Consider the following 25,227-nt stretch of genomic DNA (forward strand, 5'->3'; position numbering starts at 1 on the left):
GAAGAATCGGAGAGGCCGCCTTCGACACCCCAGGTATGTCTGAGACCACCAGAGGCTAGGAGAGGCCTCGGAAGGAACCAAGCCTGTGAGGCCTTGATCTTGGACTTCTGAGTTCCAGCCTGCAAGAAGACACAAGCCTGCGGTACTGTTCAGGTAGCCCTAGCAAATTAGCCCGCCCTGTACAGTGACTCCCAGGTTCAACAAGCATCAAGGGTTTGCCATACATTTCAAGGAATCCCCCTTTTCCTGATTTTTGGCTGACATATTTTAAAGTCTAGAAGACAAGACACTATCCCCACGCACGCTTCCGTCTGCCCTTCCAACACACAGGCCTTTCCTTATTTAACCATAAATGCTCTCCTTGCCTCTGCAAAAGCCAAATAACCTTCTGGACTTCGAGCAGGGCAGGGATGGGGCCAGAGCTGGCTTTTCGGTGACGTCCCTGGAGCCACTGGGGGTGGTGGGCTGCAGGGACGCAGAGCAAGCCAAACCACCCAAGGGGGACAGAGCCACAAGGGAAAAGCAGCAAGGAGGAGCAGGGCGGCCACCCACCCCTTCGGCCCCCAGTGGCGCATCTAAAGGCAAGCCTCCCTAACCTTCCTGCCCTACCTTGAGGGTCTGGGCCCGGGAGATGAGGTATGGAAGGTCAAAGTTCTGGATGTTGTAGCCGGTGATCACATCGGGATCCATGATGCGAATGAAGGTCGACCACGCCTGTGGGGTGGGAGCACACAGGATCACCCTGGTTGTCATCCTGATCGTCCCCCTAGCATGGATCCTCCCCGCTCCTGGAACATTCCAGAAGTCCCCAAGAGCGAGCCTGGAGCCCTCTTGCCCGTTGCAGTAAGATCGGGCAGTTGCTTCTGAAAATAACACAGGACCCAGACAGGAAATGTTCACACACCCCCTCCCCCACCAAAGCAAAGGGATCTGAACCCGTGGACTTGGCGTCTCAGCATGCAGAGGACATGGCCTCGCACCTGGGATGTGGAGGCTGGGTGGGGGGTTCTGAGGACATAAAGGGACATGGAACGAGAGCCACCTGCAACAGCTCCTCCTCCCGCTCGTAGCTCTGCACTTTGGCGCCCAGGATAGGGGCGCAGGGCCGCAGGGTGAGCGCCAGGCGTAGGAAGGGCTCCGGCTCACCCCAGCGCAGGCCCAGTGAGCAGATCTGGATCACGGGGTCCCGCTCAGGCTCCGGGAAAATGCCTGCGCAGGGAGGAAGGAGGGGGATGCAGGGGACCGAACTTCTTCTTTTCCTCTGTGACACATCAGGGGAGCTGCACATCCAAACCTCCCCAGCCTGTCGATTCCTAACCCCACTGCCTACAGCCCTCGCATGACCCACGCTGTTCCCCTCGGCCTTCTTCTTCTGGCCCTCTCCCTGCCCCTCACAGACTGGGTCCTGCCCCAGGGCCTTTGCACTTCCTATTCTCTGGGAGGGGTGGGGGGCGCAGAGGTTCTCCCCACCCATACACCCCCGCTTGTCCCTCTTCACAAGGCCTGCCGCATCGCTCCTAAGGCCTTCCCGCCCACCTGTCTGAGATGCCCTGTCACTCTCCACCAACCTCCAAGCGAGAATCTTATGATAACTGTCCATTTTCATGTTCACTCCTTCCTCAGCGAGCTCAAGAAGTATGGGGGCTCGTGGGGCAAGACTGGCATGTCACGAGTCTAAAGGGAGGGAGGGAGGAGCCCCGAGACCCGGAGACAGACCTTTGCGGCCAGCACACTCGATGTCAAAGCTGAGCACGCGCAGGGGCGCAATTCGCTGCCACTCCCCTTCTGGCGGGTGACTGACCACGTCAGACCACTGCACGTCCGCCTCCAGCTGACAATGCGTGGCCTGTAGGGGTGGGGCACGTCAGCGGCTGCAGGGGCCCGGCTCTGTGCCCCTGCCCCCCGGTGAGCCCCGCACCTTCCCCTCCAGCCTCAGGAGGTATTTCCCCGCTGGGAGTTCCAACCAGTTGCAGCCGACGATGTCTGTGTCCACCATGAACCTGGACAGGGGACGAAGAGCAGGAGCCAGAAGCTGACTAGCAGGGTGGGGGCGGGGGCGGAAGCGGGGGTGGAGGTTGGAGAGGTGAGGCAGGGGCCGTACCGGATCTCAAAGTCCACATTGGTCTCGTAGGGCGCGAAGCTGGGGGTGCCCAGGCCTGGCACACGGATGCCCTGCTCCAGGAGGCGGCGGGCGGGGGCCAGGAGGCGTGGCAGCGCCAGGGTGATGCGCAGAAACGGGGAGGGGCCGTGCCCATGGTACCCGAACATGCCTGCGAACAGACGAGGCTGGCACCGGCCCGGAGGGAACCCTGCCTGCTGGACCCGGAGGCGGGGCACTCACTCTCCCGGGAGCACAGCTCCACAGACAGCACGGCCGGCCCCGCGAGCTCCTTCCCTCCGCGCTGGTCCCTGCTGATGGCGGCATTCAGCTCCCGCTGTAGGTCGCCCAGGTGCTCGCGCCCAAAACCTGGGGGGATGGGGAGAGCTGGTCAGAAGTGCAGGGGGACTCCGGAGGGCTGGGGCGGGGGTCTTGTGGGTCAGGGCCACTCACCAGGGGGCGCCGGGGTGTAGAAGTAGGGAGCAAAGCCGTGGATGTGGCAGCAGACAGACACGCCCTCATCAGTGACTCCGAAGGCACGGAGGACAGGGACGGAGCCGGGGGGTGGCGGGGCTGCTCCAGGCAGGGGCTGCGCCAGGCCTGGGGGTGGAGGGTTCACAGGATGAGGCAGAGGCTACCCCTCCGTATTCCTCAAAGGTTTGCCTCCCCAGGCTTCTCCTTTGCTGGGAACACAGCCCCCTGGTTCCCGCAGCACGGGGTGCCTCTGCCCACATTGGCCTTCCACGCTGTCCACTCGGCTTTGAGCGCCTCCCCACTGGTCTCCTTTTCATCTTGGTCTACCTCCTATAGCTAGAAGGAGCCCCCTGCCCTCTTTTTGCAAAAAATATTTTCTTTTGAAAAGTAAAACTGAGGGGCGCCTGGGTGGCTCAGTCACTTGAGTGCCCAACTTCGGCTCACATCACGATCTCATGGTTGGTGAGTTTGAGCCCTGTGTGGGGCTTTGCGCTTCTTGGGATTCTCTTGCTCTCTCTTTCTGCCCCCCTCCCGCTCACGTGTGCGCGCACTCTCTCTCAAAAGTAAGTATTTAAAAACAAGTAAAATCGACGTTGTGTGTGCAGTTAGGAGCTTTAACACATCTTTTACACAGATTCATGTAACCACTATCAAAATCAGGGTACAAAACCGCTCCATCACTCCAAACAGCTCCTGCGAGATGCATTTTTGGAACCACACCCGCTGGCACTGATGGTCCGCTCTCTGTCGTTCTAATTTTGTCTTTCTTTCAACTCAAAAAAAAAAAAGCTTATTTATTTATCTTGAGACAGAGAGCGCTTACAAGCATGAGCAGGGGAGGGGCAGGAGAAGGAGAGAGAAAATCCCAAACGGGCTCCACATCATCAGTGTAGATGTGGGGCTCGGTCCCTCAAACCGGGAGTCCATGACCTTAGCCAAAATCAAGAGTCAGAAGCTTAACCAGCTGAGCCACCCAGGTGCCCTTAATTTTGTTTTTTTCAGTCTATCCGTATAAACGGAATCCCAGTCTCCTGGCTCTCATTCCTTCAGGGGAAATATCTGGAATTGCCTGATCCTATGGAAAAAGCAGATTTAACTCTTGTATCTTAATAAAGCTGGGGGCGGGGGCAGAGTAGGTTGAACTCTAGGAAACTTCCAGACCGTTTCGCACAGGGGCAGCAACACACAGCGTTCCCACCAGCAGGGCATGAGCAAGCTTTCCGGCGGCTCTGCATCCTTATCGGTGATCGCTCGTGTCGCTGGGCTTTCTTTTAGCTCTCCTAATAGGTTGTCAGGTCTCAGTGTGGCTGTCATTTACGCTTCCCTGACAGCCAGTGACACTGAGCTGATTCCTGCCTGCGTATCCTCCAGTGAATTGTCTACCCGGGTGTTTGGTCCACTTTTGGACGGGACTGTCTTCTCGCTGTCGAGATCTGAATGCTTCTTATATTTTCGCAGCGCGAGTTCTTGCTCAGATGCGGGGAACGCAATGTTTCCTCCCTGCCTGTAACTTGTCCCTTCCCTCTCTTACCGGGGAGCCTTCTAACCTGTGAGTTGGGGTTGGGTCTCTCCAAAGACTTTTCCAGCCTGCTCAGAACGGAGCCCCGAAGCCCTTGCCTCGGCGGGCAGGATCTCATGTGCCACCCCTCCCCCCTCCCCTCGCTCCTTGTTCCTACCACACTGATCCCGCTGTTCCTCAAACGTTCCAGACCTGCTGCCTGCTCAGGACCCTCTGCCCAGAACCCCTCTTTCCCAGACAGCCCCGTGGCTCCTTGTTGCCTCCTCAGAGAGGCTTTCCCAGACCTCCAAGATGCACAGTCTGGCACCCCTACCCTCCTTTATGTTCCGCCATAACCCTCACGGCCACCTGAGGCTCCATTTCCTTTTTTATTCTGCCTATCCTTCTAGAAGGTGAGCCTCTGAGAGCAGGGACCTGGTCTGACAGGAATAGGGCCTGGCTCAATACAGATGCTTGGCTGTTCCTGATGGACGCTGGATGGACGGACGGATGTCGAACTGCACGCCTCCCTCCTTCCTTGGCAAGGAGCCGGCTCTTACCTTCAGGCCTCAGTTGGAGGACAGTCCCCACCTCCAGGAAGCCCCGCTGGACACCTGCACCACCACTTTCCCTCTTGCTGCCCCTTCCGGCACCCACAGCCCTGTCCCTCCCTCTCCTAGCCCTGGCCACCTGGATGGGGACTGTCCGTGTCCATCTCTTCTCTCAAAGCCAGAGGTGCTGACCCGGCCCAGCCTGCACCCCAGGAGCCCTGGGCCCCTCCTCCCACCCACCAGGCCTGACCACCAAGCTCACCCACGTAATGGTCGATCTCCAACTGCTGGAAGATGAGGGGCTCCGTCTGGGGATCCAGGGAGGGCGGGGAGGGGCGAAGCCAGCGGGCATCTATGGCCGTTGGGGAGAACTGCCCTGGGTGGGGGGAGGGAGGCAGGCTACATGGAATGGTGGTCCTCCCCCAGAAATAAGTAACGGGCCCGCCCAACCCAGCCCATGATCTCTCAGGTGGTGCCTGATGTGCAGAGAAAGTCAGGTGGAGGAGGGGCTGGCTCTGGGTCTGGCCGGAAACTCGGGAGAGGTCATGGGGTCAAGGGTGAAGGTCAGAATTGGAGCTGCAGACAACAAAGGCAGAATTCATGCTGGTGTGAGGCCAGAGGCCGGCACTTCACGGAGCTCAAAGTGGGCCAGAAGTCAGAGGTTACATACAGGTGAGCCTCGTGGCCGACACGGTTCACAGGCACGAGGGGGAGGGGGGGCAGGGGGGCAGGGGGTTCCCGCCGTGGGTCTCACCGTCCGCGGCTCCCTCCAGGGCCGGCTGCAGCAACTCCTCCTCCTGTTCCTGCAGCCTGTGCTCTGCCTCCATCTCCTCCATCAGCGCCAGCTCCTCCTCGAACTGGGATGGCTGAGACGGCTCGTCCTCATCCCAGAGGCCCCCACGGGCCCGCTTGGGGGGCACCCCGGGGCCCGGGCCCGGCCGCTGCTTGCCATCCATCCTGTGGGGCAAGTCAAGGCTCGGAGAAGGTTCCTGTCTTCCTCCTGAACCCCCCGTGTACCAACCGTGACTGTGAGCCTTTTTTCCATTCTCCAGAGTGCCTCAAGAGTAACACGACCCTCTACCCACAGGCTCACGGGTGGTGGCACATTCCACGTGTCAAATACTCTCAGTTACTATGATTACAGCCCACTCCCCACCTCGGTGTAACCCTCTCCTCACGTGCTCAAACCCTCCACATCCTTTCTGCTGTCTGCTTGCCCCTGGCCAACCCCTTGTCACCCGGTCTGCAGGGCCTCCACACACTCACACACCTGGTCCTTAGCACATCGCTTCCTTTCATAAACCTCTCTCTCTGATGTCCACACCCGCCTGTCACCCTGCCTGCCCGCGCCTTCACTCGACAAGCAGCTGGGAAGCACCTCTTCAGGCCAGTCACAAATCTGATCTGGTCCCTTCCCAGCTCAAAACACTTCAGAGGCTTCCCTCCCCCTTAAAAATAAAACAGAAACAGAGCCCTTTTAATTTTGAAATAAGTCCAAATTTCCACACCTGCACACCCTTCACCCAGATTCCCCAAGTGTCAACCTGACGCCACATTTGCTTCATTACCTCCTCCATACGTAACACGGTAATATGCACACATCATCACATGATTTACTTTTTCTGAGTCAGTTGAGTGAGCTGTGCGTCAGGTAGATATGTTAGTTAGATATTATGCCCCTCGACCCCTGTGTACTTTACAATGTGTTGCTGAAGGACAAAGACATTCTCTCTCTTTCTTAGCAGGCTCCATGCCCCAAGTGGGGCTTGAACCCACAACCCTGGGATCGAAAGTCACACACCGTACTGACTGAACCAGCCAGGCGTCCCAAAGACATTCTCTATACCCAGCAAGGTGCAGTGATCAAATCCAGGACACTTAACAATCCAATCACAACATGAAGAGTCCATTTTCCAGTTTCTCTAACAATCCCCCCAAATGCCCTTTATAGTATTCCCCTTGTAATCTAGGATCTAATGTAGTAAACACAAACAAAAAACCAAATAGAGGCTGCAATTTACATGTTTATAGGTTTTTTTTAAATAAACTTGACGTTTTAAAAAAATGTTAACTATTTATTGTTGAGAGCACACACGTGAGAGAGAGAGAGAGAGAGAGAGAGAGAGAGTGTGTGTGTGTGAGAGAGAGAGCAGGGAAGGGACAGAGAGAGAGGGAGACACAGAATCCGAAGCAGGCTCCAGGTTCCGAGCTGTCAGCACAGAGCCCAATGTGGGGCTCAAACTCACGGACCACGAGAACATGACCTGAGCCAAAGTCAGATGCTTAACCAACTGAGCCACCCAGGCGCCCCATTTATATGTTTTCTTAATTGCAACATATAAAAAATCATTTTGGGGCATATTTTGACAAGATATATTGATACAAAAGTACCCATCCTCTAGTAGGTTCGACAGAAGATTGTATTCAAGTTAAGCCTCTTTAGGTTGGCAACTTCACTATGGTTCTGTAAGAGAATATTCTTTTTTTTTTTTTTTTTAAACGTTTATTTATCTTTGAGACAGAGAGAGACAGAGCATGAACGGGGAGGGTCAGAGAGAGGGAGACACAGAATCTGAAACGGGCTCCAGGCTCTGAGCGGTCAGCACAGAGCCCGATGCGGGGCTCGAACTCACGGACCGCGAGATCATGACCTGAGCCGAAGTCGGCCGCTTAACCGACTGAGCCACCCAGGCGCCCCTGTAAGAGAATATTCTAAGAAAATGCACACTCAGGGTGCCTGGGTGGCTCAGTCAGTTAAGCATCCAACTCTTGGTTTCGGCTCAGGTCATAATCTCAAGGTTTCGTGATTTTGAGCCCCACATCAGGCTCTGTGCTGGCAGGTGGGAGTCTGGTTGGGATTCTCTCTCTCTCAAAATAAATAAATAAATAAAAACTTAAAATACGCACTCAACTATTAAGGGTAAATAACCATGATGTATGCAAGCTATTAAAAAAATTTGTTTTAGGTGGCATATGTGTGTAGAGAGGAGAAAAAGAAAGCTTATGTACATACAAATCATAAAACAAGTAAGGGAAAATGTTAAAACGTGGATCTGGGTAAAGGGTATATGCTCTTTGTATTATTCTTTGGATCTTCCCATCAGTTTAAGATTAAAAAAAAGAAAAAAGTTTTTTAAAAGTTTATGTCTCCCAGCATCCAGGCCTAGACAGAGTATAGGAACCTAAGGCAGACCCCAGACCCAGTTGGGAGGGAAGGCAGGAAGGGCACAGGTCAGCTGCCCTGAGTTCAAGTGAACACCTCTGGATCCCGTAACCCCACCCAAACCCCAGATCCAGTCTCCCCTTCGTCCTTTTGCAGCTGACCCCTTGCCTCTGAGCTGCTGCAGGCAACCCAGCCGGAGACTACATTTCCCAGCATGCACTGCTAGGGATGGTCACTTTACTGAGTTATCTCATGGAAGGAATGACCGGGACAGCCTTAAAAGGAAGCTTGCTTCTAGCCTCCTCTCCCTTCTCTATGGCTAGAGCATGGATACAGTGGGGGTGAGCCAACCTTGACCACGGGGTCAAGGACAACACCCCAGGGAACGCAGAGCTACAAGATGGAAGGAACCCAGTCCCCTTGACAAGCTTCTGGGGCAGAAATGCCTACCTGAGGGCAGTTATGTGGAGAAATACACTTGTATCTTGCCCGGGCCACCGTGCCGTGGGGTCTCTGTTCCAGCAGCTTAGCCCGGACCTTAACAAATAGAGCACAGAAAAGTCCTGAACTGACTGGGGATGTGTTGTTGGCAAATGTTCAGGATGGTATACAATGGAATACGTCTCAGCATCAGACAGGAGGCAGCTACTGAGTGACACGATGGATGGATGAACCTCAAAAATATGCTGCACAGAAGCAGCCAGATGCATAGGGGCGCCTGGGCGGCTCAGGTGGTTAAGTGTCCGACTTCAGCTCAGGTCATGATCTCACGGCTCGTGAGTTTGAGCCCCACGTCGGGCTCTGTGCGGACAGCTGGGAGCCCGGAGCCTGCTTCAGATTCTGTGTCTCCCTCTCTCTCTGTCCCTCCCCTGCTCGCACTCTCTCTCTCTCTCAAAAATAAACAAACATTAAAAAAAAAAAATTCTTTTTTAAAGAAAGAAGCCAGACACACAAGTATGCATTGCAGGAATGGGGAGTGACTGCTAAGGGGTATGGGGGTCTTCCTTTTGGGGGGGATGAAAATGTTCTGGAAGCAGACAGAGGTGGTAGATGTACAACATTGTGAACGTACTAAATGTCACTGAACTCTACACTTTAAAATGGTTAATTTCACCTCAATTGAAAATGAGAGAGAATATATGGTATAGTGCCATTCACAAAGTTTTTTTTTTTAACTTGTTTTTTTAAAATGTTTATTTTTGAAAGGGAGAGTGCGTGTACAGGTGCACATGGGGGAGGGGCAGAGAGAGAGAGGGAGAGAGAATCCCAAGCAGCCTCCACGCTGTCAGTGTACAGCCCAATGTGGGACTTGAACCCACAAACCGTGAGATCATGACCTGAGCTGAAATCCAGAGTGGGATGCCTAACCGACTGAGCCACATAGGCACCCCTACACAGTTCTAGAATAGATTAATCTATGGTGCTAGAAATTAGGCTAGTGGTTGCTTACCAGGAGGGAGAGGCTGACTGAGAAGGGGCATGAGGGAATTTTCTGGGCTGACAAAAATGTACCTTACCCACAACTGTCCACTTGAGAACTTGTGCATTTCACTATATGTAAATTCCACCTCCATTAAAACATAAAAGTTGGAAGGCCCCATTTCCCCACCTAGGGGTTTGTGCTATAGATATACTATCACATATGAGAAACTGCATTTACGAGGTTATTTCCGGCAGCATTGTTTGCAATGGCAAAAGACTGGAAACCACCTAAATGTCCTCCCCTGGGGGACTGTTTAAATAAATTATATGAAGACTGTTCCATGGAATATTATGCAGCTGTATAAAGGAATGAGGAAGCTCTCTATGCATTCATGTGGAGGGCTCTCAAAGACCCATTGTTAGAGAAACCAACGTGCAGAACGGTGTACTTAGATTGCTATCTTTTTGTATTAGGAAAAACAATGTCTAAAAAAAGTTTGCCCTGATTCTTTGCATTAGGAAACAATCAAGCCAAAGTAAGGACTGGCCTGCAAAAATTACCAGTCTGGAATCTTCAAAAATGTCAATGGCATGGAAGGGTGGGGGCTGGAAAGCCAGGAAACTTTTAAATTGAAGGAGAGACTGCACAGTCCTGGCAACTAAATGTAACATGACCCCAGATCAGATCTTAGATTAAAAAATAAAAAACAGAGGCACTTGGGTGGCTCAGTCAGTTGAACATCTGACTTCGACTCAGGTCATGATCTCACAGTCTGTGAGTTCGAGTGGAGTCTCACTGGTGTCAGAGTGGAGCCTGCTTCAGATCCTCTGTTCGCTCTCTCTGCCCCTTTCCCACTCGTGCGCACATGCGCATGCATGTGCTCTCTCTAATGAATAAAAACACACTAAAAAAAATAAAATATAGCAGGGCCACCTAGGTGGCTCAGTTGGTTAAACCTCTGACTCTTTATCTCAGCTCAGGTCTTGATCTCAGGATTGTGAGTTCAAGCCTCACACTGGGCTCTGTGCTAGGCATGAAGCCTACTTAAAATATATATATATCTCAAAAATAGCTATGCACGGGCGCCTGGGTGGCTCAGTCGGCAGAGTGTCCGACTTCAGCTCAGATCATGGTCTAACGGTTCGTGAGTTAGAGCCCTGTGTCGGGCTCTGTGCTGACATTTCAGAGCCTGGCGCCTGCTTCGGATTCCAGGTCTCTCTCTCTCTCTGCCCCTCCCCTGCTCACGCCGTCTCTCTCTCTCTCTCTCTCTCTCTCTCTCTCAAAAATCATAAAAAACATAAAAAAATGAATTAGAAAGAAAATAGCTATGCAGAATGTTACCAGGAAACTGGACAAACGGAATAAGGACTGTCTATGAGGTAACAGTATTGCCGCGGGTTAAATGGTCTGATTATGATTAAACCACAGTTCTGTAGGATGTCACTGTTCTGCTAGAGTTTTTGGAGGTCAGGTACCATGATGACTATAACTTACAAATAGTTCAGCCAAAAAAGAAAACATGGGGCACCTGGGAGGCTCAGTCGGTTTAGCGTCCGACTTGACTTCGACTCAGGTCATGAGATTGAGCCCCTCATCAGGCTCCACAGTGAGCATCAAGCCTGCTTGGGATTCTCTCTCCCTCTCAAAATAAATAAATAAACTTAAAATAAATAAATAGATAGGTAGATAGATAGATAGATAGATAGAAAGAAAGAAAGAAAGAAAGAAAGAAAGAAAGAAAGAAAGAAAGAAAGAAAAAAGTGTATGTGCATCCAGATAAAGCAAATGATGCAGCATGTTAACAGCTGGTGAGTCCAGGCAAAGGGTACACAGGGCTTTGTTGTATCTGTCATGCAACTTTTTTTTAATTTTCATGTTTATTTACTTTTGAGAAAGACAGAGCATGGTGGGGGAAAGGGGAAAGAGAGAGAGAGGGAGACAGAATTGGAAGCAGGTTCCAGGCTCAGAGCTGTCAGCACAGAACCCGAGGGCGGGGTTCGAACCCACGAGCAGCAAAATCATGACCTGAGCTGAAGTCGGACGTCCAACCGACTGAGTCTCCCAGGGCCCCTGTCATGCAACTTCTATGCAGCCTTGCAATTTTTCAGAACAAAAGTTAGAGGGGTGCCTTTTCAGAACAAAAGTTGGTGGAGCATGCGACTCTTGATCTCAAGGTTGTGAGTTCAAGCCCCATATTGGGTGTGGAGATTACTTATCAAAAAAAAAAAAAAGTTGGGGGAAAATATGTAAAATTTTAAAAATAACATTTTTACAAGGTGTGTGGGAGAATCTGTATAAGCATGTTTGTTTTTAACGCATAATTCTGGAAAGATAGGTAATAAACTGGTAACACTGGCTTCCCGGGGCGGGGAGGACAAGATGGGACAGCTTTATGCTTATTTATTTATTTTACTTATTTACTTAATTTTTTTAATGTTTATTTTTCAGAGAGAGAGAGAGACAGAGTGTGAGTGGGGGAGGGGCAGGGAGAGAGAGGAGACACAGAATATGAAGCAGACTCTAGGCTCTCAGCTGTCAGCACGGAGCCTGATGTGGGGCTTGAACCCACGAACCGTGAGATCACGACCCGAGCCAAAGTTGGACACTTAACCAACTGAGTCACCCAGGAGCTCCATGTTTTACTTATTTATTTTGAGAGAGAGCATGAGCAGGGGAGGGGCAGAGAGAGAGGGAGAGAGAGAGAATCCCAAGCAGGCTCCACGCCTTCAGCACGGAGCCCAACTCGGGGCTAAAACTCACAAACCACGAGATCATGACCTGAGCAGAAATCAAGAGTCAGACGTTAACTGACCGACCAACCCAGCCATTCCGGGACGGTTTTATTGAGATAGAATTCACACACCATGTGACCCACACATTTCAAGTGTATAGTCTGATGGCTTTTAATATATTCGTAGCTGTGTGACCATCACCACAGTCAACTTTAGAGCCTTTTCATCACCCCAAAATGAATCCCCACACCCCTTTGGCCATCACCCCTCAACTCAGCCCACCCCCACCCCACTTTCCCAACTAACCAACTTTGTCTGTCTCTGGATTTGCCTATTCTGGGCCTTTCCTATTCATGGACCCTTCCAATATGTGTCCCTCTGTGTCTGGCTTCTTTCACTTAGGATAGTGTTTTCCGGGTTCACCGGGATGCAGAAGGTGTCAGCCCTTCATTCCCTCTTACGCCCAAATATTGCCCCACTGTGTGGCTGCATCACGTTGTGTTGATCCGTTCGTCGCTCAGTGCACATTGGCGGCGTCTGCACCTTTGGCCTATCATGGATAGCGCTGCTGGGACCGGTACACACACACTTTGAACAGGGACGGAGGCCCTGTACGGCCTCTCCTTTTGTGCCTACGAGTGGCTTATCCCACAGGAAGGAAAAAGCCTGGAGGCCTTTGCTCCAGCCATACAGGCGGCCAGAGAGACGGAGTTCGGACCTGCGGGGGGGAGGCCTGGGTGGGGCAGAGGGGCAGTGGCCAGCCCTAGCCTGGCAGAGGGAGGCGGGAGGGGGGAAGTCTGGCTCCCCAGGTCAGCGGGCTGTGGCCAGGAGGGTGCGGTAGGAGGGAAGGGGACTCCGGGAGCAAAATCGAGGTTCCTATGCTAGTTCCCCATCATAGGCAAGGAAGGATTAGAAGGAAAGAGGCCCCAGTGTGTCCTGGCACAGGACAGGAGCTGGGGAAACACGGGGCCCTCTCCTTTTCTCGACCCTTCACTGGCAAATAGACAACGCTCAGTGCCCGCTGGTTTCTGTGACACTCCCTCCTTCGGGGTTCTTGTCCCATCTCTATCTGACGGCTTTCACTGCCACCTCTATGCCGATGATCACGTCTGCCTTCCTGTCTCCAGCCCAGACCGCCCCCCAGGCCCCAGCCTGCCCAACCCAGCTGCTCACTGAGCATGTGTCTCTTCAGGCATCTCACACTCCAAAGCCGGGCCCCTCGCCTTCCCCTGCCCTGACCTGCTCCTTGCATCCCACAGCCTCCCCCAGTTCGGGAAGAGGCAACTCCCACCAGGCCAACCACCTCGGAGTCACCCCAGCTTCTCCCTTCCCCTCAGAACACACCTGTCAGTCCCATAGGCTCTACTGTCAATGGACCGAGTCTCAGCACTTCCCAGCCCCCGCTGGGCTCCCAGCCTTGCCCCTCTGGTTCTCAGAGGTTGTTGGCAGCATTATTTTGTGCACTGCTTTGTGTCTGTCTCCCCCTGCTGGAACCTGAGCCCAGTGCCGGCAGGTCTGCCCTGTCACTGAAGCATTTGAGGGTGTCTACAACAGAGCCTGGTGCACAGCAGGTGCTGGAGAACGATGTGTTGAATGAATGAGGAGCCCTCAGTGTATACTCTTTGCACAGTAACCAGAGAGATCCCATACGAATATGCCAGGTCATCCCATCCCTCCTCCCCTCGGAACTGGCCCCTGGGTCCCATCTCATGCAGAGCTAAAGCAAACTCCTCCGACTAGCCCACAGACCGTGCGCAATCACCCCCTTCCCTTTTAGACACTATCTCCTGCCCTGTCCCCCTTGTCCACTTGGCTCCAGCCACTTGTCTCCTCTCTCTTCCCTGAACGTGCCAGGCTTGGTCCTACCTCAGGACCTTTGCACAAGCTGTTCCCACTGCCCTACTCTTCCCCGGATGTCCCCATGGCTTCCTCCTTCCCCTCCTTTAGGTTTTTGCTCAAATGTCACCTTCGCAGCGAGGCCTGTTTATTCTTTTTTTAACTTCAATTTATTAAAAAAATTTTTTTAAGATTTATTTTGAGAGACAGAGACAGCATGTGAGCACAGAGAGAGAGAGAGAGAGAGAGAGAGAGAGAATCTCAAGGAGGCTCTGCGCTGCCAGTGCAGAGCACAACATGGGGCTCAAACTCACAAAACTGTGTGATCAAGACCTGAGCCAAAATCCAGAGTCAGACGCTTAACCAACTAAGCCACTCAGGTGCCCCCGACCCCTGTTTTTGGGGGGCTCACATTCTGAAGCAGTTCTGGGTTGGGTGCACCTGTACAGTAAGGGAAGTAGGACCAGCTGCCTGGGGTGCCCCGGGGGGCCGCCGACTCTCCTGGAAGAGCTGAACTGGAGCTGGGTCTCTGCAGACAGAGGAGTCAGGTGGCTGAGAAAAGCAGGGGGGCAGTCTCACCCAGCACACACTTCCCAAAGCCCGTGCCGGGCAATGCTGAGGACGCAGAGAAGCAGCAGACCTCAAGGGGTTCCCGTCTGGTGGGGGAGTCAGACACCGGCCCAGATGGTCCCTGGCCTGCGACAAGGGTAGTGAGAGTCAGGGAGGCCCAGAGGAGGGATGAGGCCAAAGCACGAAAAGCAGGTCGTTTTCTGGGGAGGGGGCAGACGGAACAGGTACTTTTGCAATTATTTAACCTTTCCCTCGCTAGGTGCGTGAGCCAGGGTACAGGGGCGAGCCAGCAGAGGAATCCATCCCCGGTCTGTCTCCTTCGCTGGGTAGAGAGTTCACCCCCGTACCTTGCCAGACACCCCTGGAGGCCGGCAGTCTGCGGTGCTGGCTCAGAATGGGGCTCTGGGATGAGCCTCTGAACCCTCCAAGCTAGCTGTGCCACCTGGCGAGACAGCTTCACCTCTCTGGGCCTTGGTTCTAGTCATCGCGTCGGAGGGTAACAGCACCTGTCTCAGGAGATTCTGTGAAGATTCTGTGAGTTCCTTCCATCTTCACCCTCTGTCCTAGGCACTCTTCAGGGCGCATGAGACAGAGCAGGAGACAAGACAGAATCCCTGCTCTCACAGAGTTTTCATTCGGCATTGCGGGGACGGACAGTAAGATAAATCTGGGCGCCTGGGTGGCTCCGTCGGTTGAGCATCTGACTTCAGCTCGGGTCATGATCTCGTGGTTCATGAGTTCGAGCCCCACGCTGGGCTCTGTGCTGATGTGCCGACGGCTCCGAGCCTGGAGCCTGCTTCGGATTCTGTGTCTCCCTCTCTCTCTGCCCCTCCCCCGCTCACGCTCTGTCTCTCTCTCTCTCTCTCAAAAATAAATAAACATTAAAATAAATTTTTTTTTTAAACAGGCCTCACTGGGGACCCAGCCGGCTCAGTCGGTGGAGCATGTGACTTTTTATCTCGGGGTTGTGAGTTAGAGCCCCCACATTGGGTACCGAGATTACTTAAAAATAAAAATCTTAAAATTAAAAAAAAAAAAAAAAAAAAGCCTCAGATCATGATCTCGTGGTTGGTGAGTTTAAGCCCTGCATTGGGCTCTGTACTGACAGCGCAAAGCTTGCTTGACGTTCTCCTTCCCTCTCTCAAAATAAATTTAAAAACTTAAAACAAAAAACAGGGGTCAGGGTCTCACTCAAGTTAGGGTCCCAGCATCGCTCACGCGGTGTCCGGAACGCAGGTCACTTCAAGGTGCAGCAGTCTAGACTCCTCTCGAGTGCCACCGACCCAAGTATTTCCCAAGTCCCTGGAGCTGCTCTCGCTTCCCAAAGACTAGTGCTGCCTCGTTTGGGCTCAGAGCAATCTGGATTGAGATCTCCTGTCCTCTCCCCAACCAAACTGAATTATGACTGGCTTCCCAGTGCCCAGGAAAGTGCCTGTTCTTGAGAGCAGCTGAGTGAAAGGGACCGAAGAGAGAAGAAAAAGCATCGCAGGAGAAGGAACAGCGTGGCAAAGGCCTTCGGTGGGAAAGGAGCGTCTCTACGGGACAGGAGGCCTGGGTGGTGAAGTGCAGCCAGGGCTGGGGGTAGACAGGTAACCTGGCCTGGGTGGGGCTATAAAGCTGAGAAGGTGACATCATCAACCTGCCTCTCCCTAAACCCTGCCCACTCACTGTCACCTCAGAGGGCACCCCGAATCCGTTCTGCCTCCGCCTTCTCTCTCCATCCAGCCAGACCACATACCCCAGCAGCCTGCGTTCTTCCTTACACCCCCGCGTCCTGCTGGCTCAAACCCCAAAGACAACCTGAGGCTGACAGCACTGTGGTCTGAGCCAATGTCCCCACTTGTCTCCTAACTGGTCTTCCTCCTTGCATTCCTGTTCCCACTACAATCCCATCTTCAATCAGCACCCAGGGACTTTTTCAAAACGCAGGGTGGGTCATGTTGCTCTGACGCTCAAAACCTCCCATGGCTCCCTGTGGAACCTGGAATAGGAGCCAAATTCCTTCCCACCTCAGGGCCTTTGCACCTGATGGTCCCCCTGTCCAAATCTTTCTTTACATGGCTGACTTCTCTGTCAAATGTCACTTCCCCAGAGAGAGGATTTTTGATTATTCCAGCTAAAGAAACAGGCTGCCCTGTTTTATTTCACTTCGGATAAGGTATCAAACCCTGAAAGCGTTGCTTTATCGTTATTACTTATCACTTGTCTACTGTCTGTCTTCTCCTGAGCCAACGACTTTCTCTGACTTGTTCGGGCTGTAGCCTCTGCTTCTAGAACAGTGCCTGGCACGGAGTATTCAATATTTAGAGAATAAAGCATATCAGCATGCCACCACGTGCACCAATTCAGTCTTCCACTGCGTCCGGGATCCCGTCGCCCCAAAGATCCTCCAGGGTACATCTCCCAGCTCACCCCAGGGGCCAGGCGCCCAGCACAAGAGCCCCCCGCATCCCGAGGGGCCCCCCCAGCCCCAATCATCTTCCTGCGCGCCCCCGCGCACGCGCCCAGAACCACTGGCCCTCGCCCCTCTACCGCGCGCCCTCCCGCCTCCACGCTCCCCTTCGCAACCTTCTCTCAGGCCTACATGCCCGACTCCTCCACCTTCCTTCTCTGCCAAGTCGAGTCCCTTCAAGCCCCCTTCTCCCCTCACTCACCCGCTTCAAACAGCGTTTCCCGCCACAGCCTACGTCGCTGTGACCCCTGACTCCAGCGCGCGCAGGCTCAGAGCCGCCGCGCGCCGCCCTGGGCCACGCCCCTCCCGCCCAAGTAGGGCGAGACCACGCCCCGACAAGCCTTCGAGCCACGCCCCTCCCTTCAACTGGGGCTAGGCCACGCCCCGTCCGTCCAATTTAGGATGTTGCCTCTTCCCACTTTCCATATATTCTCGCCAAACCCCGCCCCGCCTTGAGAGAGGGGCCTGCTCCTAAGCCACGCCCCCTCCGACGGCAGCTCGGCGGATTCCGGCTCTCGTTGCGCGCGGCGGCGCGGCGGCGCGGCCGGCCCCCTGTCCTCCCGGCCCCGCCTCCCCGCCCGCGGGGGCATCGCGCGTATCCTCGGCTCGCGGGCCTGCTTTCTGCGGAAGGCCTAGGCGAGAGGACAACTTGCGCACGTCCCTTCTTTCCGCTGGCGGAAGACCTGACGTCTGCCCTGCCCGTGTAGGGGAGGTCCGGTCACCTCTGTCTCATGCCTCGGTTTCCCCACCTGTAAACTAGACTTAGCGCAGGGCGGGCACACCTGGGGGCGCCCGGCACACTGCTTGGAACAGGACTTCTCGTAAATAGTCACTTCCCCAGTCACCTTACCCCCAGCTGCTCGAAAGAAAAACCACACCTTTCAGTACCCAGCCCATCCCTCCAAGCAACACCCCCTTCACTCTTGGCCAGGACTGTCCACCCAGCTCACTTCTGAGACCCCTTGGGAGCCTGGCACAGGAGAAGGAGGGACTAAGAGATGTCCACAGCCCGTCCTTACTCTGAAATCACCAGACTCTCCCACCTCCCAGACCCGGCATGCGCCCTCCCCTCAATTTGGGGGCCCAGCCCCCTTGTCATGTTTAGGTTCCCCCCTGGGACATGATATCCTGCGTGAGGACTTGCCTGCCTTCTACTTCTGGGCTCCCATGCTGCCACGCGCTGCATGCATTAAAGCCCCTATTCCCTTCCATGCTAGCTGGCCCCATCCATCCCCCCTTTGCCAGCCCTGACTGGTAGCCACCTCCCAGGAGGGGCTTTATCTTGTTCTCTGGTGTTTCCAGTGCCTAAAATTGTGTTTGCCACATAGTAAGTGCCCCCCCCCCCACGTTATGTGAATATCATCTGCATCCCCAGAATGGCCAGCACACTGCCCAGTGGCTTCAGGAAACATTTGTGGACTGAGAGCCTGACCCTTCATCCACTTATGTGTTCTTTGTCCTTCGGCAGTCTCCAACTCACCTAGTACAGGAAGATGACCCCAAGGCCGTCAGCCTCTCCTGGACACCCCACTTCCTCCCCCACCCCCGCACTCAGTCACATCACCCTGAACCCTCCACCAGCCTAGCAACACAAGGTTCAGGTGGCTGATCCCATCCCCCGTACATCTTGAACTCACTCTGGCTCAGGGCAGGTTTCTATTCATACTTTATTTTCCTGTTTTTGTCTTTTTTTAGTTTTTATTAAATAAAAGGAACAGAGGGAGGGGGCCTGTGGTTTTTCAGGCTGTCAGGGAGAGCCACGGGCCCCCCACTCCCTCTGTTCAAGGTGCACTGCGCAGTGAGCTTGAGGTGTAAGCTGGGTGGGGAGGGCAGCCGGTAGTGCTAGGAGGGTCAGAGGTTGGGATCTAGGACCCACCCAGCCCTCCCAGGAAGACTCAGTGGGCAGGGAGGGAGCCTCCTGGACCCTAATGGGGGCTCACCCGAGGGCTGAGGGCTGGTGGGGCCAGGGCTTGTGCTATAAGCCACAAGATGGGACCCCAGGCCCGGCTCCTTCCCACTCCAGGAGGAGGAAGGGGCAACAACGTCCATGCGTTGGAGGGTACAGGGCTGTGGGGCAGGGCGGCCAGGCCCCTCACTCGTGGACATCCCAGATCTCAGACAGCAGAGGCGGCAGTTTCTTGTCTTGGAGCCGCAGGGCAAAGACCTGCTCTGAGTGCACAGAGCTCAGCGTGCGCAGGCTCACAAGCTTCATCAGCATCCGGGGGAAGCGCAGCTGGTCCTGCGGGGAGGTGGGGGGGGGGGGGTGGGGAGGGCAGGAGGGAGGTGGGCTCTGGTCAGCCCAGCCGGACCACCGGTGTAGGCAGGGGCCGGGCAGAGCGTGGGGAGCCCCGCCCCTATGCCTGCACTGGGACTGGGCCTGGCTCCTTGGTCACGGGACAGAGGCCTGAGGACAGATTTGGCCAAGAGGACACTGGCCAGGGCTCAGGGCGCCGCCAGAGGAGCCGGGCAGTGGGGGCAGCAGACAGGGCCCGGTTCTGATGAGGAAGCAAAACCTCAGCCCGCGGCGGACCCCACGTGGGGCCTGGACTGCCTGTCCCCGCCAGGGCCCTGGGAGGGGTGGGCTCCCGTACCTGCGGCCTTTTGATGCGCGTGTAGGAGAGCAGGGCTTCCACGTACGGCTGCTGTAGGGCCTCCACGCGGCTCGGCTCCTGCACGTTGGGCCGGTCAGCGGAGAAGATGTTGATGGCGATGAGGAGGGCGTACTCCGCGTCGTCCAGGCCCAGCCGCCGCATAGCCCGGGAGAACTCGAAGATGGGGTTGATGAACTCCACCTGCAGGCCTGGGGGGGCGGGAGGCGGGGCCGGATGAGCTCCCCCAGCCCCGAACTGGCCCCAGCCCGGGTCCCTGACGCTGCTATCAGCAGGGTGAGGGACACGGCAGCAATGCTAGCCTTCTGGTCATTTCTGTTCAGCTGTGTCCCCATCCGAGTGGCTGGCACGGGGGAAGTGCGCCCTAACCCCTGCCTGAATAAAGGGATGAGTAATGAATGTGAACATTTATTCAGTAGTTTCTGCTACCTCATCACTGCCTTCACCTCCTTCCCGACCTCCCCGGTTCTCTCCTGACGAAAAAGAAAGATTTTTAAACCTAGGTCACACTGCGTCACCCCTGTGGTGGCTTCCAATGCTCACGGACTAAGGCCTGAACTCATCCCCAGGAGTAGTTCATTCATTCGTTTTTCAGACTCTGTTGAGCACCTACTATGTGGCAGGCCCTGGGGCCCTGGGGCAGAGCTGTTTAGAAGACACAGCCTCCCCTCCTGCGGAACTTGCACTTGGGGGTTGAGGGAACCCAACAGACAAACGTGTAACTAAACCATCCGGTCTGTGAGCTGGATCAAAGTAACACAAGGAAAGGTAATCGGGGCATCGAAAATCAAATCAACATCTTAGACAAGGTGGCCAGTGTGTAGGGTGACGCTGTAGGAAGGCCACACGGTAGGGTGACCTTGAGAAACAACCAGGAGGGGAGGGGATGAGTCACGAGGATGTTTTGAGTGTTCCACGTGGGCACCACCTGTCTGTTTTCCCCAGGACTGGGCAGCTTTCTGGGCCTTGAGGCTTCCAAATGTTGACACCACAAAGGTCCCATGCAAACCAGGAGGAGGTGGTCGCCCATGTTGGCCAAGCAACTGCAAAAGCCTGAAGCGGGAGCATGTTTGGTGGGTTCAAGTAAGAGGGAGGAGGCCAGTGTGGCTGGAGGAGGGTGAACAAAGGGAGCTGGGGGTGGAGAGGCCCCTCGGAGCCTGTGAAAAATGGCAAGGACTCTGGCTTTTCTCCCAGTGAGACGGGAGCCATGCAGGGGTAGCGAGCAAGAGGAGGGACGTGAGCTAACTATGAATACGACCCTTCCGACCGCTGTATGAACAGACACACTTTGGAGAACCCAGTGAGGGGCCCCGACAGTGTTCCAGGGAGAGGCACTGGAGGACAATGGCAGAGGATGGGGGGAAGCGGTAGGACCCCAACCTCCTCTCCAGCCTCATCTCCCTGTGTTCCAGATGCCTGGACCTCCTTGTAGTTCCTTAACACCATCCAGCTCTTCCCCCACCTCAGGGCCTTTGTATGTGCTGAGCCCACTGCCAGAAACATTCTCCCCGCTCAGTGCTCCCCTGCCACACTCATATTCAAAGGGGACTGGGAGGGCCAGCGGCTAGAGGAAAGGAAGAATATGGGGTTAGGAAAATACAGAGGTGCCCCAGGAAGAGATGATGGGGGAGAGTTGGACTCACAGAGTGAAGCCCGAGCCTGAGGGAGAACAAGGCTTTTATGGCACATGGGGTTCCCTGGTGGGCATTGTTACCCCCTAATTTCCTTTTCCTAGGCAATACATCTCACCCCTCAGGCCTCGGTTCATATACACTTCCTCCAGAAGCCGACTGCCTAGGTCACATCCCCAGGTAAGCGCTCTTGGGCGGCAGGGACCTACCGCGTACGGTTGCGTACTTCACAATGAACTGAGATCTGGCCTCCCTCCAGTGACACCAGGTTTGGGAAGGAGGGAGTGTCTTTTCTTAATTCCTATCAAGATGCCCCGTTGTGAGAGCACACACCCCTCTGTCTCATCCCGCACTGCATCCCAGCGGACAGACTCAGCACTCAATACATACATTTTCATCTCATTTTGAGGCTGGCTCACTCCACTTTGGAGGTAAAAAAATAGAGGCTCAGACAAGAGCGAGATGGCCTGAGGTCTGCCACCAGTAGAGGTCCGGCAGGGGCGCCGGCCCTGCACCCTCCCAGCCCTCTCCCCAGGGGCAACGGCCCTGCACCCCCCCAGCCCTCTCCCCACCACACCTGCGCGGTGGAAGTCATCCTTGCTGTAGGTGAAGTCTTTCAGGAAAGTGATGCACTCTGTCTCGTGGTTGTAGCGTCTGGCTGTCTCTAGCAGCATGATCTGTGGGCAGCAGGGAGAGGAGGAGGCAGGGGCAGGGGCGCCACGAGTCCCTGTGACCTGGCAGCCACTGGTCTCTCCTCTCTTGGCCCGTGGGGGGACCTAATCTTGCCAGAATCACCTCTCACCCCTCTGCCCCCAAGCACGTTCCCTCAGTCACCCTGGCCTGCAGTCAGCACGCCCGACACTCCAAGCTCTCCCTCCTCCAGGTTCAACGCCCACAGCGCCCTCCTCCCAGGATACTCTCCCCAGGTGGTTGCAGGGCATGGGGACAGGCATGTTTTGTTCACTGCGACCTATCCAGGACTTGGAATGGAGCCTGGGGTCCACTAGTAACTCAATACTTATTTGCTACTGTTGCTTTGGTTTAAATGTCAACTCTTCTGAATGGCCTTTTCAGCACATTCTTTAGAGTGCATCCTCCCAGCCAATCCTCAATTTTTCTCAGCCTCAACCCGTTTCCTCTCTCTCCTTGGCTCATGGGAGGCTCTGACTCTCTGTTTAGTATTTCGACGTCCCCCTGTAGGATATCGTCCCCACGAGGGCAACCACCAGAGGGTCTCGCTCATCCCTATTCCCCCAACATCTGTCCTGAGGCTTATCCCTGGGGTTCCCTGTGGGCAGGAAGGAAGGGCCATGTTGAGGATGGGAAGGCTGCCCGTTACCTCAATGGTAGATGCCTTCAGGAGGGCAATCTGGTCCTCGCGGCCCAGCTGCAGGAAGCCAGGCACCTGTTTGGCAAAATCCACAATCTCCTGGACTGAGATGATGGCTAACTCCGTGAAGTGGGCGAAACGCTGCTGGCGTGCATCACGGGACTGGGGGTCCGCGCCCAGGGGCCAGGGCTAGGGCCAAGGGGGGGGGGGGGGGGGTCGAGGTTATTCACAGATTTCTCCAATGAGCCCGAGGCCGAGGGGACATCTTGAGGCAAAGAATGCGCCCTAGGAGACCCTCCTCTCCAAGGCCCCGCCCTCTGGAGCCTTGTTCCCTCCCCACGCCCTGGGCTGCAGCCCTGATGGCTTTCCCCCAACTGGCCTCATGACCCTTCAAGGCTGCGGGAGGGGCAGTACCGTGACTTTGGGCTGGTCGGAGAAGGAGCGTTTGTTGCACTGCAGCTGAGCCGCCACCAACTGCTGGATCATTAGTTCCTGAGCGGCTGTTAACTGGACACCCTCACCTTCCCCGGAGCCCTGGCCACCTCCGTCAGACCCTCCAGGGGAAGCCCCAGGCCCAGAGGCTGAGCTGCTGCCGCCCGATGGCCCCACAGGTGACTGTTGCTGCTGCTGCTGCTTCCGAATCTTCTTCTTTCGGATCTGTTCTTCCGACAGGACGCCTATTCGGGACACAGAGGCCTCAGCAGTGGCCCCGGGGCTGGGCGCAGGCCAGGCGAGCACGGCGCCCTCCCCAGCACTCACACTGCTCTCTCATCCCGGCCTCCTTGCATTTGCGCAGCCGGCACTGCTGGCACTTGCGCCGCATGAAGGCGTCCATCTGGCAGGTTCCGCCGCCCCGGCAGGCGTAGCGCCTGGCCCCGCCTCGGACCACGCTGCGCCGGAAGAAGCCCTTGCAGCCTTCGCAGCTGAGCACGTTGTAGTGGAAGCCGGAGGCCTTGTCCCCGCACACACGGCACAGCTCGTGGCCCAGCATCTTCGGAGCCGGGCCCTTCTTTCGCTTGCGCTCTGGTTCCTCTGCCGGGTCTGGGACGACTGAGGTGGGCGGAGAGAAGCCATGAGAGAGACGGAGCCCCCAAAAGAAACAGCAGCCAGAGGGCCATCCCCACGACACAGAAGACACAAAGAGCCAGTGTATAGGGGGTGACCAGGGAGACGGCAATTCAGAAGGAAAGATGTGTGAACCCCAAAGAACAAATAACAACAAAAGGTGTCAAGCAGGAAAAAAATACACTCACAGGCAAAGTGAAGGAAAAAAAAAATAAGTTGTCAAGAAGAAGCAGAAGAAAAAAACCAACAAGAAACTGGGGCCTCCCATTCTGATTTTTTATCTTTCTCCCTTCCTAGATCTCCCCTCAAGGCCCCCCATATCCATCCAGAGCCCCTGTCCCTGGGCCCCATCTCACCCTCGCTGCAGGCTGAACGGGCCCAGTCATCGCCTGGGACATCAGGGTCTGGACCCACAGGCCACAGTTCAGGACCCTCCTCCTTTATAGCTGGTGAAGAAGAGTGTGCGCTGGGTTGAGGCGGGCCATTTCCTAGGAGAGGGAAGCACAGTGAGTTTCTCCTGCCAAGTGTGCAATGGGAGAGGGACTGGGCTGGGAAAGGGGTCGCTCACCAGGCAAGGGGGTGTCCAGGGAACTGGTGGTGGGAGTGGACATGGTGGAGTCACGGAGCAACCTGCAGAATATAGGGGGACTGAGAACCTTGTCGGGCCAGGTAGGGTCAGGTTAGGCCAGCCCCAGGTCTCGAAGGATGCACCACTTTCTTCCATCTCTCCAGACTCCTCCTTTACTGCACACAGACCCCACCCCAGGCCCCTGTCAGCCTGTAAAACCTCTCCTCCGATTCTGACAGACCCCACCCACGATTGCTCCAGATCTTCCGGCTGGGTCTCAAGCCCTGCCCTCATCTAGACCCCGCCCCTCATGTAGGCTCCACCCACTCCGGATCCTGCCCACTCCCTCTTCAGGTACTGCCCTTTCTGCTTCAATCGTGCTCCTCCCTAACTTCCCTCTTCCCACCAAGTTCACCCTGCCTCCTCTTACTCCCCACCTCTGCTGAAGAAGCACCCCCAACTCCCATTCTGACCCCACCTCCTCCCCATCTTTTCCTTCTAGGTCCCGCCCAACCCTTGTAGCATGCACCCTCGCTCTATCCACAATGCCCCGCCCCGCCACTTTGCCCCGCCCCATCGGTACCCCTCCCTCCAGGTCCGGCCCCCTCCCCTCCCATCCTGCCCCGCCTCCACCTCCTCCCATCACGCTCCGCCCCCATACCTCGCTCCAGGTCCCGCCCCTCTCCGAACACCAGTGGGGGGCGGGGCTCATGGCTGCGCGCGAGGGTCCCGTGGGCCGCCTCTCGCGGGGGTCTCTTACTCCCGTTGCCCTGGAAACAGCCGGAGACAGCGCGAGCTACGGAAGGGGGGGGGAAGAGAGAAAGGGGCTGAGCGGGGGCAGCGCGGAGAACGCCGGGAAGCCCCGGGCCCGGGACGCCTCCCGCATCTTCCCATACTCTAGTGCACCTGCCTCGGTCCCCTTGCTCTGCTTCTCTTCCTCCTCCTCTGTAGCCCCTGGCACGCCGCCGCTTCTCGGATCCCCTCAAAAGTAACTTCGCCACTTCTTCCGGCAACCCCGCCGTGCGTCACTTTAGGAAAGGGGCGGGTAGTCTGGAGTGACGGACTTCCGGTCCGCCTAGGACTAGCCAAATCGGCTGCCCCGCACGGAAGTCGTACGGTCACCGGAAGTTTACCCTCCAGGGTAGCTCCGCTGGGGCCAGACGGAAGAGTTCCGGACCAGCTCGATCAAACGCAGGGCCGGCGAGGGGGGCGTGGTCAGTCCCAAAC

General features: G+C 55.6%; 2 protein-coding genes across 2 annotated transcripts in view; both read right to left on the minus strand.

Annotated features, from left to right (window-relative positions):
* Window positions 1-17,117, minus strand: part of POLD1 (DNA polymerase delta 1, catalytic subunit) — a 29,485-nt gene extending 12,368 nt beyond the window's left edge. The window contains exons 1-10 of the mRNA XM_058708302.1: window positions 17,000-17,117; window positions 5,376-5,578; window positions 4,884-4,997; window positions 2,552-2,698; window positions 2,342-2,467; window positions 2,102-2,270; window positions 1,919-2,000; window positions 1,717-1,846; window positions 1,043-1,209; window positions 610-714 (exon numbers count right to left, since the gene is read on the minus strand). Of these exons, the coding sequence (XP_058564285.1) occupies window positions 610-714; window positions 1,043-1,209; window positions 1,717-1,846; window positions 1,919-2,000; window positions 2,102-2,270; window positions 2,342-2,467; window positions 2,552-2,698; window positions 4,884-4,997; window positions 5,376-5,577 (1,242 nt within the window). The 5' untranslated portion in view covers window position 5,578; window positions 17,000-17,117. The remainder of the gene's footprint in view (window positions 1-609; window positions 715-1,042; window positions 1,210-1,716; window positions 1,847-1,918; window positions 2,001-2,101; window positions 2,271-2,341; window positions 2,468-2,551; window positions 2,699-4,883; window positions 4,998-5,375; window positions 5,579-16,999) is intronic.
* Window positions 17,118-18,446: 1,329 nt separating this feature from the next.
* NR1H2 (nuclear receptor subfamily 1 group H member 2) lies at window positions 18,447-25,193 on the minus strand. Its single transcript, XM_058708417.1, has 10 exons — window positions 24,907-25,193; window positions 24,662-24,796; window positions 24,001-24,062; window positions 23,789-23,920; window positions 23,127-23,417; window positions 22,782-23,044; window positions 22,377-22,556; window positions 21,615-21,714; window positions 19,389-19,597; window positions 18,447-19,036 (listed from the first exon to the last, which is right to left on the minus strand). Exons 3-10 carry the CDS (start codon window positions 24,041-24,043, stop codon window positions 18,890-18,892), a joined length of 1,365 nt encoding a protein of 454 aa, XP_058564400.1. The 5' UTR covers window positions 24,044-24,062; window positions 24,662-24,796; window positions 24,907-25,193; the 3' UTR covers window positions 18,447-18,889.
* Between the last annotated feature and the right edge of the window lie 34 nt (window positions 25,194-25,227).

This window comes from Neofelis nebulosa, chromosome 17 (genome assembly GCF_028018385.1).
Source record: "Neofelis nebulosa isolate mNeoNeb1 chromosome 17, mNeoNeb1.pri, whole genome shotgun sequence".
Classification (NCBI taxonomy): Eukaryota; Metazoa; Chordata; class Mammalia; order Carnivora; family Felidae; genus Neofelis; species Neofelis nebulosa.

Coding starts and splice junctions, on each gene's coding strand:
- NR1H2 (XM_058708417.1), bottom strand. CDS start 24,043: ATGTCCACTCCCACCACCAGTTCCCTGGACACCCCCTTGCCTG. Junction 21,715..22,376: donor TGAAGGCATCTACCATTGAG/GTAACGGGCAGC, acceptor TGCTGCCCACAG/ATCATGCTGCTAGAGACAGC. Junction 19,598..21,614: donor GGATGACTTCCACCGCGCAG/GTGTGGTGGGGA, acceptor CCGCCCCCCCAG/GCCTGCAGGTGGAGTTCATC.